The sequence below is a fragment of the Cyprinodon tularosa genome, unplaced genomic scaffold (assembly GCF_016077235.1).
Source record: "Cyprinodon tularosa strain WSP-4 unplaced genomic scaffold, ASM1607723v1 ctg177, whole genome shotgun sequence".
NCBI lineage: Eukaryota > Metazoa > Chordata > Actinopteri > Cyprinodontiformes > Cyprinodontidae > Cyprinodon > Cyprinodon tularosa.
Genome location: NW_024038589.1, coordinates 847,545 through 867,302, shown reverse-complemented (window position 1 = coordinate 867,302; position 19,758 = coordinate 847,545). Strand labels below are relative to the sequence as shown.

Here is a 19,758-nt window from a genome sequence, read left to right as displayed (position 1 = left end):
CAGGTGTTCCAATCACTTCCATGGCCACAGGTGTATAAATTCAAGCACCTAGGCATGCAGACTGTTTTTACAAACATTTGTGAAAGAATGGGTCGCTCTCAGGAGCTCAGTGAATTCCAGTGTGGAACTGTGATAGGATGCCACCTGTGCAACAAATCCAGTCGTGAAATTTCCTCGCTCCTAAATATTCCACAGTCAACTGTCAGCTGTATTATAAGAAAATGGAAGTGTTTGGGAACGACAGCAACTCAGCCACGAAGTGGTAGGCCACGTAAACTGACGGAGCGGGGTCAGCGGATGCTGACGCGCATAGTGCGAAGAGGTCGCCAACTTTCTGCAGAGTCAATCACTACAGACCTCCAAACTTCATGTAGCTCAAGAACAGTGCGCAGAGAGCTTCATGGAATGGGTTTCCATGGGCGAGCAGCTGCATCCAAGCCATACATCACCAAGTGCAATGCAAAGCGTCGGATGCGGTGGTGTAAAGCACGCCGCCACTGGACTCTAGAGCAGTGGAGACGCGTTCTCTGGAGTGACGAATCGCGCTTCTCCATCTGGCAATCTGATGGACGGGTCTGGGTTTGGCGGTTGCCAGGAGAACGGTACTTGTCTGACTGCATTGTGCCAAGTGTAAAGTTTGGTGGAGGGGGGATTATGGTGTGGGGTTGTTTTTCAGGAGCTGGGCTTGGCCCCTTAGTTCCAGTGAAAGGAACTCTGAATGCTTCAGCATACCAAGACATTTTGGACAATTCCATGCTCCCAACTTTGTGGGAACAGTTTGGAGCTGGCCCCTTCCTCTTCCAACATGACTGTGCACCAGTGCACAAAGCAAGGTCCATAAAGACATGGATGACAGAGTCTGGTGTGGATGAACTTGACTGGCCTGCACAGAGTCCTGACCTCAACCCGATAGAACACCTTTGGGATGAATTAGAGTGGAGACTGAGAGCCAGGCCTTCTCGTCCAACATCAGTGTGCGACCTCACAAATGCGCTTCTGGAAGAATGGTCAAAAATTCCCATAAACACACTCCTAAACCTTGTGGACAGCCTTCCCAGAAGAGTTGAAGCTGTTCTAGCTGCAAAGGGTTGACCGACGTCATATTGAACCCTATGGATTAGGAACGGGATGTCACTTAAGCTCATATGTGAGTCAAGGCAGGTGAGCAAATACTTTTGGCAATATAGTGTATCTATTAACTTAGCTAGTACCCTCTTTCTAGCGGTTAGGTTGGAGAATTTCCTCACTTCCTCTACAAATTCGATCTTGATTTTTTTAGTTTTCAATTTTCAATACGGGTTAGACAAAAGAGCTTTGTTGCAGCTAATAAACAACATCCTCTTCAGGATGTGGAAATCTGAAAAGTTGATTAAAATGATCAGATAGTAAATGGGGTCATGAAGGGTGAATGAAGTCATTTGACATAAAACGAGTGGTAGAAGGGGCATTTTTATCAAGAGCTGCAAGACACATTTGAAGGGATGTAATATTTCGTTATTTTACATTTGCCCCCTGCATATGAGCATTTCTTTGGCCATTTGGAAGGCAGCTAACTGCTCCTGACACTAGTGTTGCGCCGATACCATTTTTTGGCCTTGATACCGATACCCGATACCTGGCTGTGCACTATTGGCCAATACCGATACCATACCTTTGTGAAGCAGGAAGAAGACTAATACAAAGTGAATCCAGTAGAACTTTTTATTGCCTACTTGGAATGGGTGACAAGAGTTGAATAAACTTTTGGCTCTCAAAATGGTATCGGTGCCCTATTTGTTGGTACTCGCCAATACCGATACCACCATTTTAGTGCATCAGGGCCCTGCCCGATACTGGTATCGGTATCGGTGCAACACTACCTAACACCCAAATGTGAAAAAATATCATACCAAACTGCTTGCATACAACATAGTAAAGTTGTGAAATAGAAAAAAAAAAAGAAATGTAAGGTACTACACATGTAAGCTACTAAACGAATGTATAATCCTATAAATGCTATCTAATTTTTGGCACTGTAAGGGGAAACTGGTATCTTTTAAATACAAAATGTCCAGCTTGTTTTATGCAGGGTGGAAAATGAATGAAACCACAAGAGGCAAAACTTGGGTAAGAGTTGATACAGTGGGTGCATTTACTTGAATCCCTGTTGATTCACATCATTATGAAGTCCATAAATATATTTCATGTATTTTGTTAAACATCTGCATTTTTGGGCGTCTATCAACCCCTGCCTGAGTCACCTGTGTCGTTGCGGCTTAAAGTGCAGGCTGCGTGTCGGTCGGGGGAACAGTACGAGTCCCTGCCAAAGGGTCACTTTATTACAGACTCGCTGCCAACACATTTGTCTCCGGTTACTTACACTTCAGTGAAGGCACTTATAAAGTCTTGCTGTGAAGCACCTTTGCAGCCCTAGCTTTGTTTTATAGCCTTAAAAGTCAGTTTAAAGCTATTTTCTTATCTCACTTTAAGGAAGACTTCTTTCAATAAATAACACAAATATATTTATACATCATATAAAGATAGATAACCATGTATCACTACATGCATTTCATATAATTTAAATAATTTATATATACAGTTCTCCTTAGCACAGGCCTCTCCTCCCTCCAACACTCTCAAATGAGCTCTTTCATTACAGCTTGCAGCACATTGGTTTGAAATAGCATTCAAATGGACGCTGGGTTTCTTCAGTCGTATCTTTTGCAGCAGAAAGTTGCTGTTCGCTCCCAGGACACCTAATCCTGTGGTGCTGGGGTTGCTGTGGAAATAAAAATCCCAGACAAGGAGGTGGAACTCCACGCAGGTAGTTATTGGTGGAGCTCACTTAATTTTGTTTCGTCCTGTGACGTTTCCTGGACAACGCACAGATGCAGGAAGTGTTTATGCGTATCCACCTCCATCCCATTTTGCCTCGATCTTCTGTTAGTGCCCGAACAAATGTCTGTGCCGTCTTGCACTTTGAGTTCCAGTTCTTGTTGTCAATTCCCCGACACGTGTTTTCTCGGGACTGGTGGTCCCGACAGTTCGTCTCGTAAAAGTACTGACTGATCTCTTTCTTGTCAGGTAATTTAATTTTAGCCATAACGGCCACATCATTCCCCTGTATGTCCACAGCAGTGGTTTTGTCATTCACCCACATGCTTTCGCTGTCACAGACAGAATACTCCCCGCGGTAACTCTTGTGTTCGGTGTGACGCTTCTTCCGTGTCTTATTTCCCCCCACAGCTCCTTCCAGTTCATTGCTTATGAAGTCGTCCTTGAGGTACAGAGGAGGTGGCTGTAGAGGCGGCCGGTCACTTAGCACTACCCGAGGTGAAATGTATCTCTTGTGCTTTCTCAGGAGGTCCGAGCTGACCAGCATTGCTTGGTGCTCGACAGCCGATTCACTGGTCCCACCACTGCGGCCCCCTTCCCCCCACTGCTCCTCATCCTCCTGATCCCTGAAAGGTAAGTTTGGTTCCAAGAGAGGGGGGAGGGTTTCCTGCTGCTCCGTATCCCGGCTTCTGCCCTGCTGGCTGTGATCCCCCTGGATCCTTTCTCTCGTCAGGTCGGCTTGAAGCAGCTGGATTATGAGGGAATTTAAGGGGTCAGGACTTGGCGACTGCTGATGCTGTCCCTGGCGGCTGCTGTTCATGCTGGATGCCTGGATACCATATAGGTACACAAGGGCCATCACATAGAGCAGGATGGACATCACTAGATTCACCTGCAGAATCTGCAAAGACAGGAAAAGAGACATCTTCAGGCGGGTATACACACATATGCAGATGATATGTTCTTTAACCCTTACAAAATTATCCCATGGATTTCACATGTTCATATGTGATTCCCATCTTCTACATGTGTTTCCTGTTTCCTCACATTAAAATACCACACATTTAACATATGATTCTCATCGTCCATTATCCCAGATGTAGGTCACATTCAGGCAATCACTCAGTCACTTTTATTTGTCCCCAATGAGGCAAATTGTTGTGAATCAGAGGAAGCAGCAACATATATTAGACATAGAAAACACATAAAATGACATGCCTATAAAAACATACATATATAAAGGAAAAGAGTGAAAACTGGTCAAATACAGGCAATCAACCTTTTCCTCCTGGAGTTGTTAGTTTTGGCTCGTCGGAGCCTGAGCAATAAACCGAATGGAAGGAAATGGAACTGATGATGTAAAGGATGTAAACAGTCAGACGGGGTAAATCCTGCTTCCTGAAGCAGCTTTTTGTTATACAGATCCTGCATAGTCTCTTCAGTACTGTACTTTTTTTTTTAGACATGGACGATCTTATTAAGAATATTCTTCTGCTGCTGACATTTCATGTAGATTGTGTTATTATTACTCTTAAATGTCAGTTTATTTTCTATTTTTATCCCTAAGTACTTTTTGGACTCTACAATTTCTACATGCCGGCCATCAATAACTGGTTTCAGGAGATGGATGCAAATGCCTAAAATCAATGCATGTCTTTGATACATTCAGTTAAAAAGGAATCCGGGCACCACTTTAAAAAATAATCAACCACAGGACCATGAGAGAATTTAGAACAATTTAGGAAGTTCAGAATGATGGTACTGTTCAGTACTTTCAGAGTATGATGGGATTTTTTTAATATCAGTTATTACTGGACAACAAACGGAGAGAGTACACAACCCTCCGTTGAGCCAATAGATGTTAAGGATATATCAGAGGAATGTTTATTTATTCAAACTCTCTATGTTCTGCAAGTCAAAAAAATCCAGAATCCAGCCTACAAGGCTATTAGAGTTGTTGATTAATCCGGATTAGCAGATGAGGCAGAGTATCATTAAAGGCGGAGGAAATGTCAAAGAAGCCAGTGTGATTATTGGAGGTCTTCAGATGCTAGACAGTGTTGGGCATGAACGGCGTTCACTGAATATGTTCTTATTTTTAGTGAAAGGTGAACTGAATGGATCTGTTTTGAAGTAATGAACATGAACGAGAGCGACGTTCTCTCTGAGAATAATGAGCTTATTATCGAAAACAGCATGACAGACCAACATGTCTACTGCCAGTCTGCATGATTCAGACTAATCTGCTGGTATTTCTGATGCCAGTTCTGCAGAGCGCTTGGCAGAGTTTATAAACTAACAAAGGAAGAATCGAACAGCTTTTGTGCAAACTGCGCACATCGTGACTTAACAAACAAGTCCATACGTCAGCCATGTCCATTTCAAATTTAAAGCGAGACATCGAGTTAAAGCATCCAAGCTATCTTGGGAAATATCTGCTACTGAATGAGAAACGTAAGAAATTATTTTTAATCCAGATCTTTTCAGCAGAACCTGAATGTTCCTCTATGTTTATGAAGTTCTGTGTAATTTGGCTAAATAAAGGTTTCACTGCACATCCAGTATACATTGAGTGCATCAAGTATTTTCCATTTCTTGACCTCTTGACCTAGTTCATTTATAGGTTTGGGAACTGTTCTTTCTATGAACTGCAACACATTGCTTGTAGAAAAAGTCTAAAATGTTTGGGACATTTTCCACATACGATCAGTTTTGTTTATGTATTCCATGTTCCATTCAACTGTGGATCACATGTGGAACTTGTGATGGCATATTTCTCAACTGTGCATCACAAATTAAGATTTTTTCTCATGTCAATATCATTAGATTGTCCTCTGTGTAATATCCTTTTAAAATCTGTCAAAATGTATTTATCTGTGTGTCTTGTATTTCTATATGTTTTCTATGTAAACATCTTATAATGTTACAAAAAAAGGAATAAGGAGTTTCGAAAGTAAACACAAATTTGTAGTGTCAACCAGTTATTCAGTTGGATTTCCCTTTCATAAATCCCATGAATTTAACATTTTACTGGTCACTGGTCAAACCCATGTAGCAGATGTCAAACCATGAGGTAGACATGCAACTAAATTACATGTAAAAGTATTCAAACATGTGGATTTGGGCCAATTCCTGTTAAAAACTCATGTGATTCACATGCTAAAAGTTGTAAATCCTAGTGCCTCAATTGGGAATCGTGAAAATATGTGTATCACATGTTTTTCACATTGGATACACATCTCTTCACAAGTGATTCCTATTTAGACACATGTTGCTTACAGGCAAACATGTGAATCACATCTGATACACATGCAAGTGATCCCATGTAATTGCCGTGTTATTCACAGAGGAATCACTTGCCACCACATGAACACACATGCTGGTAAATGTGATAAACATGTGGTACATGGTTCAGTAGGAGAATCTGTTGACAGGTACTATCAGTCCAGCATTCTCCAAACCCTGTCCACCTGGAAGAGTTGCTACTGTCTCATTTGTTGGATGGTGTGCTGCAAAATATTTTTGTTTTGGTTGTCAACATGGGAAACCCTTTCTTGTTCCCAAAATCCGGAGTAATGCACATTGCCCTGAACACACTTAGCTTATTGTGAAACATGGTGGCAGTGGCATCTTGCTATGGGAAAGGATTGATACAGCATGCACGGAGAAGTCGATTGAAGTTGATTTGGGGGTCTTAAAAAGGTTCACCTAGGGGCTCAAATCTCTAAGCAGATGTAAGCCCCTATAAAACCAAGACCTGTCTCTACACTGGAAAAAAAATCAAAATCTCTATCAGTCATTTTCTCTTAAAATAAGTGCATTTGTTCTTGGATTGAGCAGGTAAAAGAGACATCTTGCCAATGGAACAAGACAATTTACACTTAAAATAAGAAAACACAATTGCATCGTCTTAAATCAAGTGCATATTATCTAATTATCTCATTTTACACTGCAAAAACGATCTAGAAATGAGTAAAAATGTCTTAAATCAAGTGTATATACCCATAATTTGAGCAGATAAACAACATGATTTGCCAATGGAATTAGTATTTTTACTCTTAAAATAAGATAATTAGATAATATGCACTTGAAATGAGCCAATACAATGGCTTTTTCTTATTTTGAATGTAAATTGTCTTGTTCCTTTGGCAAAGTATCTCCATTTTCCCCTCAATTCAAGAAAAAATGCACTTATTTTAAGAAAAAATGCCTTTATTTATACTATCTAATACCTTTATTTTAACTATCTAATTTAGCTACTCAAATAGAATGGTAAATACACTTAATTTAGGAAATTTTTACTTTTAAAAATGTTTTTCCAGTGTATATAAAAAGCTGCAGCAGATGGGGTTTCTTTCTACAAAATACTGACCCAAATGGGCCGATTTTCCTCTCTTTACATAACGTTTTGGAACCAAATGTCAAAACCTTGTGCTTTTTTTTCTGTCTAATTCACACATATTCACTAATTGTTAATGGGTTCAGCTTTGAAATACTTTGTTGAGGGTATACTTTTGCACTAACTGCAGACAATTACAGCACAGTTGATCAGTTCCTTTATTTGATTTTCTCTTCTAAAAAGGTTTTTCAAAACCATCAGGGTGACTTTGTCGTCAAACTGGGAAAATATGAGGCTCAGAAGTTCAATTCAGTTTTTAGAAGAGCTGAATTTGAACCATCTGGAGACTAAAAACAACAGATGTATTCCACCAGGATGTGTGTCACACTATAGCATGTTTGAGAATTAACATGAAGTAACTTGTGCAAACATACCAAACTTGCAAGAAACATCCTTAACTGAAACCATTTTGGCCGCCGGCTCTCTAAAAGAGGTTGTTGACATCGCCTACCGCAGCATCTTCACTACTTTGAACAGCTTTCTCTGCGGTGGATGTTTTCCCACAGACCTGAAGATGTTCTCTAAAGAACAAGGCTTTCATTTTATTAACAATAAACAGAACCAGAGAATTTCTATTATTTTAAGACTTTAATGCTGGTTTCTTGTTTTCATTTCTTTAAGTTAGGGTCTTACCTGCTTTTTGCAGGGTAAACTAATTCCTTTAGTAAAAATAAAACAAAACATTCAATTACGTTCAAAGACTCCTGTGGTTTTTGTAATTTGAAACCTTTTTCATGCCAGTTTTTTATGGAGTGAATTCTGTTCCATTATTTATAACATGTTTTGTAAATTAAAATTAAGAAAAATGCATCCTAGAAATCATTCTTTGTTTAACAACTTTATAATTGGTAAACTTAAAAGTAAAATATTTGGCATAAAGGTTTTTCTGGCTTGCTTTTTTTTTCATTTTCATTCACAAAACCTGTTATTTGCTTGTAACAATAACTTTATAACTTTCTTTTAAAATATCTAGTAAAAAAAAACACATAATCTTTTGTTATGATCACTAAATAAACATTGAAGGAGATTTATTGTTGTAGCTATAAAACCAGTGTGTTTTTTCTATTATGAGTAAAGTTCCACTCCTAATCTGGCTGAGTGAAATTCAATTTTTCTCTTTGTCTAACCAGTCCTGTAACTCTGGCTGGGAAGTTTCAGCTGCTGTTCTTTTCATTGGAAACTAAAAGAAATCCACCCTTGGTGATATTTAAATGAGTCGTCGTTGTCAGTCTGTACAGCTTGAACTTTTAACAGCCACACTGTCAATGTTTGTCATTCCCCAAACTTCCATTTTTTTTCTCTTTTCTTGGCTAAAATGTTGCAGTAGTTAAAGAAAAAGGCAAAAAAAGAGCAATCGGATGGATGAACCATCGAGTCATCTGAATTCTGACTGTTCTATAGATGCTAATTTCAAGGGCTGCAACTCAACTATTATTATTATTATTTTTACTCAGCTGATTAAAATATTTTTTTCTTTTCTTTATAAAATAAATCAAGCTGCTGTGTACGTTACAGCAAACATGTTGAGCCCAATTTGACCTTAATCATGGTATCCCTAAAATAAAAGGATGGACTTAATAACCTGTTTTTCATTTATAACAGTAAAATAGCATCCTTTATACAAACAGTGGAAGTGGCTTGTTAAGGAAGGAAGGAAGGAAGGAAGGAAGGAAGGAAGGAAGGAAGGAAGGAAGGAAGAAAGAACGGGAGGAAGAACGGGAGGAAGAACAGGAGGGAGGAAGTGAGGACCGAAGGGAGGAAGTAAGGCAGTGAGTGAGTGAGTGAGGAAGAGAAGGGAAGGAAGGAAGTGAGTGAGTGAGGACGGGAGGGAGGAAAGAAAGCAGTGAGTGAGTGAGTGAGGAAGGGAAGGAAGTGAGTGAATGAGTGAAGAGAGGAAGGAAGGAAGGAAGGAAGGAAGGAAGGCAGTGAGCGAGTGAGGGAGTAAAGGAAGGAAAGCAGTGAGTGAGTGAGTGAGTGAGGAAGAGAAGGGAAGGAAGGAAGTGAGTGAGTGAGGACGGGAGGGAGGAAAGAAAGCAGTGAGTGAGTGAGTGAGGAAGGGAAGGAAGTGAGTGAATGAGTGAAGGAAGGAAGGAAGGAAGGAAGGAACAAGCCAGTGAGCGAGTGAGGGAGTAAAGGAAGGAAAGCAGTGAGTGAGTGAGTGAGTGAGGGAAGGAAGGAAGGAAGGCAGTGAGTGAGTGAGTAAGGAAGGGAAGGAAGGAAGTGAGCGAGTGAGGACGGGAGGGAGGAAAGTGAGTGAGTGGGTGAGTGAGGAAGGGAAGGAGTGAGTGAATGAGTGAGTGAATGAGTGAAGGAAGGAAGGAGGGAAGAAAGGAAGGAGGGAAAGCAGTGAGTGAGTGAATGAGGAAGGGAAGGAAGTGAGTGAATGAGTGAGTGAATGAGTGAAGGAAGGAAGGAACGAAGGAAGGAAGGAAGGAAGGAAGGCAGTGAGTGAGTGAGGAAGGAAGGGAATAAAGGAGGGAAAGCAGTGAGTGAGTGAGTAAAGGAAGGAAGGAAGGAAGGAAGGAAGGATGGAAGGAAGGCAGTGAGTGAGGGAAGGAAGTGAGTGATTCCTTCCAGAATAAAAAAAAAAGTTTACTTTTTTTACGTTTGTAAAATCACATGTTATCTCGCCAGGATCAGCCACGCTGATGGGCTGGCAGCTTGTGGCTCTCCACTGAGCGAGAAGATTTGCAGCATGGTGGATAGAGCTGAGCTTATAGCTGCATCCATGTCAGCACATTATGTTCGAAGGTAATTTCACAGGTTGGAAGACTAATTCGTTCTCACCCCCAGATGTACATCTGCCCCAGATATTCATCCGTGCAAACGCAACATCAGAAAAGATTAGTAGAGTCTGGCATTAACACAGCACGTTAACGGCCACCATTTATTTATACTTATATATATCTATATATATATATATATAGATATATATGCAATAATTAAAACTAATAAAACACCAAATTTAATGCCCAAATCTTTATTAAATTAAGAAGTTATTAAACATTTTGTCTCTGGATCGCATGTTTTCTTTCCATTTATAAAACATGTTCTTCGATTGCAACAGTTGTGGAACAAAATTCACTCCAAAAACAATGAAGAGCAATCCAATCAACTGAAACCATCTGTTTTTGGATTATTGAATAGTGTATCATAGTGTCTGACTGTGGAGCCCAACCTTTATTATATATAATTTAATTACGGGCTACTGGAAACCTCAGCAGTCCTTGTGTTAAGGTTATTTCACAGATGCTGGTATCCTGATTGTTCAACTAAAGCATTGGATATGCTTCTAACTCTGTACTAACCGTTGCGGGGTGCGGGACTGACTGAAATAATAAAATAAAAACACACTGATGAGCAAGTTAGCGGTGGAAGGAATTATTATTTCAATAACAACAAATCTGAGCTTAGCCATGTAGGCCTGGTGTTCTTGTCCAGCATCAGTGTTTTATCTTGCAAATGAGCCTCTGTAAAAAGGGTCAAAATATGCCCCTAATTTTCCCTCCTCTAAACCTTGTAGAAACGTAAAACATCTGAGTCTTGTACAGCGACACATGGTGGGCCAATGTCGTATTACACAATATTAATGGGATTTTACAGAAAACTTGTCAACTCTGAAACTTATCTCACGTGTTATACATGATATAGAGGTAACATATAGACTTAACATTGAATAAATGAATAATTATACGTCGGCTGAGGGGTGCAAACTTGTTGCAAATACACAAATGTGCAGCACATTAAAATAATGTAATGCAAAGAAAAAAATGAGGCCTGATAACACAAAAATTCGACCAACACACAAACAAAAACACATGAAAAAGAGAAATGCTCCAGTCAGCAGCTAGGTGCAGCAGCTAGCAGCAAACACATAAAGAATGCTAACACACAAAACATTTGAAAAGGAAAAACGTTGACATTAGCAAAAATGACTACAAGTTAAGAAAATATTCCAACCAAATCCACTTTAACACAAGTTCTTCCTTATATATTAGCATCAATGGACTCTTATTTTCTTGCTACCAGATCAATAAATAATTGCAACCAAACTAAAAGAGGTTCTGCTTTAACCAATAGGGTAACACATTGGGGAGTGTTGGTCTAGTGGTTAGAGCAGTGCTTTTGTGCTCTAAGAAGGTTGAAATTACCCGGTTCGATCCCCACAGCCTGCACTCTGAGTCCCTGAGGAAGACCCTTAACCCCACACTACTCCCTGGGCGCTGCACAATGGCAGCCCACTGTTCCCAAAGGGGATAGGTTAAGTGCAGAGAGTTAATTTCCTTACCCTGCACTTGTGACGGTGTAATGACAATAAAAAGCTGAAAAAAAACTATTTTATCATGTCAACATAACAGATCCTAAAATATATCGGAACACCACTGAAAAAATGGAAAAAAGAATGATACATACAGCAAAATGATCAAACCACTTAATTACTTTGAACATGAGAAACAAACCTTGGCATGTTTTTTGTTATGATATTTAATCTTTTTCTTTTTTTCTATCCTGTTTATTTTGAATCTGCTCTGCTTCTGGGTGAGATTTCCTCTGAAAAAGGAGCAAAGACGCTTCGGTTGGCACTAAAAGCATTTTAATTGGTCAAAAGCCTTGAAGTGAAGAGGATTTGAAAAAATGCAATTTTGAAAATGGAAAACTTGAAAAACAATTGAAGAACTGAAATCTGAGAAAAACAAATTTTTTTTAAAGAAATAAAAAAATATATATATATTTCTAAATTGCATTTTTTTCAAATGTTAATTTATCTAAAATGTGTTTTTGCCTGCAACAATAATGGGATAAAACTCCCATTTTCCATATTTTTTCCATATTTTACTATATTTTTTTTACTATTTCATATTCCATATTTTTGCAGCACTTTTGCACCTTTTGCCACAGTAAAAGGCCTGAGACTAGAATCAGCAATAAACTCAGGTCCAGAGTGTGTTTCTAATCTTAGTAGGACATGATTTAAATCATCATAACACTATGGAGGAACATGAAGCAGCTCTCAACTGATTTCAGAACACTTGTTTACAACAGTGTTGTACTTCACACTGTTCTTCACACTTAACTGGATAATTGTTCGATTTTTCATGTGATATTCAGATGCTACTGAGCCTGCAAATAGTCACAGAACTGTGAAACTGGAATGCAGGCTTTTCGAAAATTCTCCCTCAGCCTAATTACAGATGACTTGCATTAATCTATCATGAACCACCAAACTATTTTTCTTTGTAAGGGAGCCTGGGCCTTATTGACCAGGATTCCAGGGCAAGCCTCCAGCAAAAAAATACCGCCTTAATGAAAAGTGCATAAAGCCAAAATATTTCTTGAGTCTGAGTTGAAATCAGTTGTTTTAATCAGGCTTCTCTTTCTAGACAAGCAGTAAAACGTTTGTTTTAGAGAAACAAACAGCAAACTATTTTGGATTGATATCGACAGTCCACCTTAAAAAAAACTCTGATGTTTATCTAGAATATTAAACCTTGAAAGATTCTGTAAATATCCATCATACCACGCAGAAGTATTCACACCCTGGGTCCTTTTTAAATCAAATCATGTTTGGGTTAAAGATGTGATAGAACGGCACAAGGTACTGCATGTTTTTAGTATCTGTAGTTAGCGTCCCTCATCATAACACAGCCTCCCCTATGTTCTACTGTAGAGATGGAGTGTTAAGGATGCCGTGCAGTGTTACTTTCTCTTCCATCTGCCGTCTCCTGCGCACCTATTATGTAAACTGATTATATTGACGATAGTTTTCTAGATTAAAGCTTAACCTCTCTGAGCTTTGGATCTCTGCAGCTCCTGAAGAGTTTTTAAAGTCACACAGTTGATCATTTAGTAGCTGAGTGTTCTATAAAAATCAAAACAAGGGGGGCTGAACCAAAATTCAGATCACAAATAAATAAATGATTAATTAACCTTTTATTCCATTTGCTAAATTCATACTTGCTCAAATAGAGTAAAATACACCAATATGAAGAAACTCTTTGTACTTCCTATTACTATTACTTTTGAAGGTCACTTTGGGTCCAACAAAAAAAATCCCTGCTTTTAGGGCTTCCAGATGTCTTTAATTGCTGCTGCAGTCAACAGCTCTATATGGGTTTATAAAGGACAGATGTTTCATGTTTTCCTAACCAAAACTGCATTTATTTCAAGTTTATTTTTTCAAGTATAAAGAATACAAAAGTATATATGTTCCAACTTATTGATGTAAATACTAAAAAGATATACTTCTAGAGACAATACTGTCCCACTCTTTCTATTTTGAAGTTGTCTTTAAGCTATACTTTTAATTGACTTTCAATAAACTTCCTGATCTACTTTTAGTTTACGAAAACAGACTTTAATGTATGATTAAGGTAATCTTTAGAGGTAAGCAGTTATCGTATTGTTTATCGTTATCTTGATACATTTCAAGTCATGATAACAATTTTGATTTAATGGTACACAAATATTTATAATTGGTGAAGAAAAAAATCTTTAAAAAAAATGGTTGAATTCATTATTTATTTTTTATATTTTTCTCTTTTTATTATTTGACGCAAATTAGAAGAACATGATTAAATTACTGCGGGATGTTCTGTGATATAAATCACTCTTCTTTATGTAGCTGGTGTCCCAAAGAAACATTTTTTTAAAATTTGAATAATTTTTGAAGAGTAGTCTGTGTGATTGAGGGGCTATGATTACTGAGAAATGCATTTACAGCTGTACTGTTTTATAGGAATGTCTGCGAATAAAAAGTTTTTTTATTGTAAATTTTATTGTTATCACAACAGAACCACAAAAAGTGTAAATGGTTAAATGGTAATGAGGTTCTATGGATCTACAGCCAGGCACTAAGCAGTCTTCAAAGTAAACCTTAATTAATCTGTAAATCTTCCAAGTCTACAAAATAATACTTTAAAGTATACTTAAATTAGCCTTTTATTGAAATAAAATGAAAGCACTTTGATGATATAATCTTATTCTAAACAGGAAATAACGCACTAGCTAGCAAGTGCAACATCCTTTTTTTTTTTACTGATTTTTTATTTATATGTTTTTTTTTTTTTTTTTTAAATGTGTCTTCGTTCCTCACCCCATAGGAACCCTCAGAGGTAAGGAAAATGTGATCTGAAAAAACAAGTCTAGAAAGATTGTAGTTCATTAAAATCAATCCAAAAAAAAAAATGAAATCTTTTTTGAAAGAATAAAACCTTTCAAAATCACATTTCTGGATTTAATTTTTTTTCTATTTTCATTTACAAAATGCGGTCTTTACAACTAACAACAAAATTCACTCCATATTTAACTGTGCAAATGAAATGTGTTTCTAACAGACTTCAGTCATATGAGTAAAGTTGCAGCAGGTATTATTAGGAAGAGCCTCAATACTTGTCTGCATCATTTTCCAATCAGTATCTATCAGCACTTCTACATCTTTTAGTTTCTTTAAAATTTTGTGTAAATTTCACAATTAGCATTTCAAATTTGTAGCCCAGTAATCTGTAGATAAGTGGAAAAAGAAACGTGGTTTGACATTAACCGACCAATAATAATAATAATAATAATAAATCTATTATTATTATTATTATAAGATAATTATCTAAGATTTTCAACTACAAACTTCAGTGCTTTTCTTTTGTTTTCTCGCGAGACTAACACAAAGTATGAAATTCAAAGGAAAAATCAAGGATCTTTTGAAAACTCTTTCATCTTCCCCCGTTTTTTCTGTCAGGCTCATGCTGGGGCGGGTGCCTATCTCCGGCAGTCTGTGGATGAAATGCGGGGTAAACCCTGGGCAGGTCACCTATATGTGGCAGGGCAACACAGAGACACACCCACACCTCAGGAGGAGGAGCTCTAGAGATTCACACCTCAGGTGGAAAAACCTCTCCCCAGGAAAACTATTAGAGGTTTACTCAGTAAAAAAAACTTTATGGATTTGCAGGAAGGATGGAGACCATTGAAATGAATCTAAAACATATAAAGTTAAATGTCTCTTACAAGCGATATGGATTACCCACAGAGTCAACATGACATCCTGTTCCTATGATGAAATATTGTGGTGGCAGTATCAAGGGCGTAGGAATATGTTTACAATTGGGGGGGACACATGTCGGAAATCTGAGATTCATAAATATCCAACAGAAACATATCTTAAGTACGCTACTTAAAAAAAGGCTATTTAATCTTTTACTTTATTCCTTTATAAATGTGTTTGCAAAAATAATGCATTTAAAATTAACATAATGCATTTGTTCATAAGATGTGAGCATATCACCAAACAAAATGACTGGAGTCTTTTATTAAGCAAAGGGAGATGTCTTTCAAGGGCTTCAGCCCTTGGCATATTTAGTGTCCGCATACGCACTAGAAAATCAAAACAATTCAGTAGGCCACACAAGTGCAAAGTTTGATATGTTTTATTTTGTCAAACTTGCAATAATGGTCAAAAATGAATTTATATAGGTTGACTGACAGAGGGAGCTGACAGTGTGTTGAAGAATTACGGACAGGGCGCTTTGAAGCATCTGGTTCAAAAACGCATTATCAACCTTTGGTAGAAATCCATCCATCCTTCCATTTTCTGTACACCCTGTCCCTTAGTGGGGTCGGGAGGTGCTGGTGCAGGGTCCACCCTAGACAGGTGGCCAGTCTGTCCAGACCTTTGGTAGAAGCCTGTAATTCCAATTTGCAGTACAGAACAGAGAAAACTACAGAGTTGTCAATGTTGTGTTAATCTGTTTATAGTGTAAAACGAGGAGCCAGCAGTTTATTTGAGGAAATAAAGATGCAGAAGTTAATTAGTTGGTTAATTAGTGGTTTTGCAGCAGTCCACTGCACGACCAATGCGGCCGCCGCTGCTAAGAATTAGAATTAATTCTCCCTGTGGTTAACTAACGATCAGGAGCGCGGCAGGTATAACATCTGTCCATTTCGGCGAATCAAAACCATGCAAAAAATAAAAAATCCTCGTAAAACGCACGCCCAGACCGGGCTAATTTCAACACAAGTTGTGTTAGGTGACTGTTACTCACACTGACGTTTCTCTTTTAAAAAAATCTGAGTAAGTCCTACTGCTGTTTCAGCCTTTTAGTTGGTGGTGGCATTGTACTGAAATGAGATATAAAAAAAAATATATAAAAAAAACATTTTGGCTAGCGTGGCAAACGTCTAGAGAAAGTTAGCAGTTAAATATTGGATGAGTGATCAGCCCAAGACTACGGAAGAGGATTAGGGCCACTGGAAAAAAAAAAGTTAAGTGATTTTTACATTTTATTTCAGTTTAATACGGGAAAAAGTCAGAATTCTGACTTTTATTTTCAGAATTAAGACTTTTTTTCCCTCAGAATTCTGACTTTTTTTCTCAGAATTTTGGATCTTAATGTAGATGGGCACCATGAAGGTAGAGATGTGGAGCACTCAGCTTCACTGACAAAGATGTGAGTTGTTTGAGAGAGCCAGTGACACATTGGTGGAAAATGACAGAATTAGGCAACTTTTTATGCGCCCGAGGGGTCCCCTCATTAATGGAGGAGCAGAAGGTCATTAAAACAAGAGAGCTAGTCTCTAAAACAGACACGGCTATGGCTTGATGCTAGCATGTTTGTTGTTAAACATACTTTTGTTATATTACATTTGTGTTGTGTTTTCCAAATAGTGTAGAAAATTAATGGTGGGTTTATAATGTTTACCTTTTATGAGCAGGACAGAAAGCAGAGAAGTGTAGCATTACCTCCAACTAGTTAAACTCATAATTATGAAGTTATTCAACAAATTCCTCAAGTAAAAAAGTGCAACTTTTATTTTTTTTTTTTTTTTTTTTTTTTACCAGATTTGTTGATTAATTTCAGAATTATGTATTCCTTCCAAATTTCCAAATCTGAAGAATTTTTTAAACCAATATCTACATTATTTAACATTTAGTTTGTTTTAGCAGTACTTCCTGTTATATTTCTTTATATGTATATTTTACATTTTCTTGCACAGCAAGCTCAGCAGATTTGAAATTGTGTGCTTGTGTAAACACAAGTAGTCAATCTTTACTCTAAACATATATTCTGGTTATTTTTTAGTGAGACCTTCTTGTTTTTATATATCTGTATAGTACCAACGCGCCCCCCCCCCCCCCCCCACCACCACCAAAAAAAAACTGTAAATTGATTAGAAACATTAATCATCTGTCAGATTTCTGAGAAAAAAGTCAGAATTCTGAGATTAAAGTCAGAAATCTGAGAAAAAAGTCAGAATTCTGAGATTAAAGTCAGAATTCTGACAAAAAAGTCAGAATTCTGACTTTTTCCCCCCATGTTAAACTAAAAAAAATTAAAAATCAGTTAACCTTTTTTTTTCAGTGGCCCTAATCCTCTTCCTACAAGACTAAGATGCCTAAACCAAAAAGATTCAGTTTCTATATATGAAAGTGAACTGACAACAAGACGTTATAAGTAAGCACTATTCATAGCAGCATTCCCGACAGACCATTTTACCTCATTCACAAGTTTCTGACTTTCTGTATCACTGTTTCCCTCTGAGTGCTCAAACACTCAACAGTTCACAGAGGGGAGGGGGAGTACAGTGACGTAACGCCATGCTGCGCCTTCAAAATAAAAGCACGATAGTTAAAAAATTGTCAAAATCTAATATTTTGCGGTACAATTTTTGGGGGGGACATATCCACCTGGCTTTTATATTGGGGGGGACATGTCCCCCCCGTCCCCCCCGCTTCCTACGCCGCTGGGCAGTATTATGCTGTGGTGACACTTTTTTTTAAAAGGGAAACTTGGTCATAGTGGTTTGGAAAATAGATAGAGTAGAACAAAAAAAGTAGTGAAAAAAGCATATACAGTAATATCTCTGGGCTTTGAAAGGTATGGAGTGAATTTTGTGTCATATTTGTTGGAAAGAATTATGATACAAATTTTAATCCAAAAGAGTAAATTTGCTGCTTTCTCAGATTTTACTTTCTCCAATTATATATATATTTTTTCCGAATTTTTCTTCACATTTTCTCTTTTTTAAATTTTTTTCAAAATTGTTTTATGGAAATATATAGTTTCAAATGTTTTTTTATTTTTTTTTATTTCTCGTCTTTTCAAATTCCTTTCTACAGATCACCAGCTTCTCACAGATCTTCACTTCAAGCCCAAACACAATTGTTCGCTCTAAACCAGTAAGAATATTATTGTTGATGTCCATCAGACCAATAGAAATACTCCTTACTGCAGAGAAAAGTCCGCCTTCAGAAGTGAGATGTTCATTTACTAAACATGTTCTTTATTTTTTTAAATAAAACGGAGAAATTGGATCTTTCTTTTCCAGACAGAGCCACCATGGGAGCTAGTTTACCATTACATTTTCCAATATCGAAATTATTTATAGATCAGTGCCACAGTGTTATATAAATAAACTGAATGCTATATAAATAAACAGAATTGCATTGAATTACATAAACTACTGATATAAATAATATTTTAATAAATTATAGACTTTCTTGGATGATTGAGCATCATCTTAAAAGTGTGAAAAAACTAGCATATATAGAAAAAAAAGGTATAAAGATTTTAAATGAATTTTTAAAGAATCCATTAATTGTAACTAGCAATGAAACGGAGAACTCAAAAAAATAAACAAAATGAACACTGAATAGCATCCCTAGAAATATTCCTTTGTAGCACCGTCTTGCTTAAACATGCCCCACAAATCCATTTCCTGTTACTGAACATCCCAGAACACATAAACTGAGCACAAACCACTGGGGAATGTTTTGTGTGCACACACCTGAGGTTAGTATTTCAAGAAAACAATAAACTTTTATATAGTGATGCCCCTAAAACAGTTTAACTGGATGTTATTTTATTGAAAACAATAATCTATTGAGAGGCTAACATGATGCAGTGAACAGTTAGCACCTGTTCACTGTTCTGCAGAGTTAAGATAAGGACTTCTCCATCCCTTTTAACCAATCAAACTTTAACCAATCAAACATCCAGTTACTGTATTGTTAACAATATGATTTATGTATTTTTTTCTATAAACATAATAATAAAAAATATTAAAAATAAATAGTGTTTTTTGTAACCATTTCATGTCCACATGTCATATCATTATCAACTGGAATTACCCCTTAAATGTGTCCTTCTAACGGGAGAAGGTGTTGGTTTATCTCCAGACCCACCCTGAAAATCCAATATGGCTACTTTTCATACAATAGATGATTAAATTTGCTATAATAAAGTCTGTCTATTTCATTGGTCTGTGTCCTATTAAGTAATTGCTGCGGTGCAGCATAGTACTGTATCATGTGTCTATTATTATATTGGGAAGTAGTAGCAGTTGGCCTGGTCAATGAATACAACTTTACTTGACATACCAAATACTTTTTTCAAATTAAAGCAGACATAATAAATATCAAATGAAAAAAGCAGCATGACATCAGACAAAGACCAGAATGTAGCATAAATAATTAGAAGATAGAAGACGCATTTGTAATTATATAACAATACACCCACTAAACTTCAATGCTACATAATGTGTAGTACTATGGT

General features: G+C 37.4%; 1 protein-coding gene across 1 annotated transcript in view; it reads right to left on the bottom strand.

Moving 5' to 3' along the window:
* Window positions 1–2,107: 2,107 nt before the first annotated feature.
* Window positions 2,108–19,758, bottom strand: part of ntf3 (neurotrophin 3) — a 58,861-nt gene continuing 41,210 nt past the window's right edge. Inside the window, exon 2 of the mRNA XM_038281918.1 lies at window positions 2,108–3,715. Coding sequence (XP_038137846.1) covers window positions 2,825–3,715 — 891 coding nt within the window. The 3' untranslated portion in view covers window positions 2,108–2,824. The remainder of the gene's footprint in view (window positions 3,716–19,758) is intronic.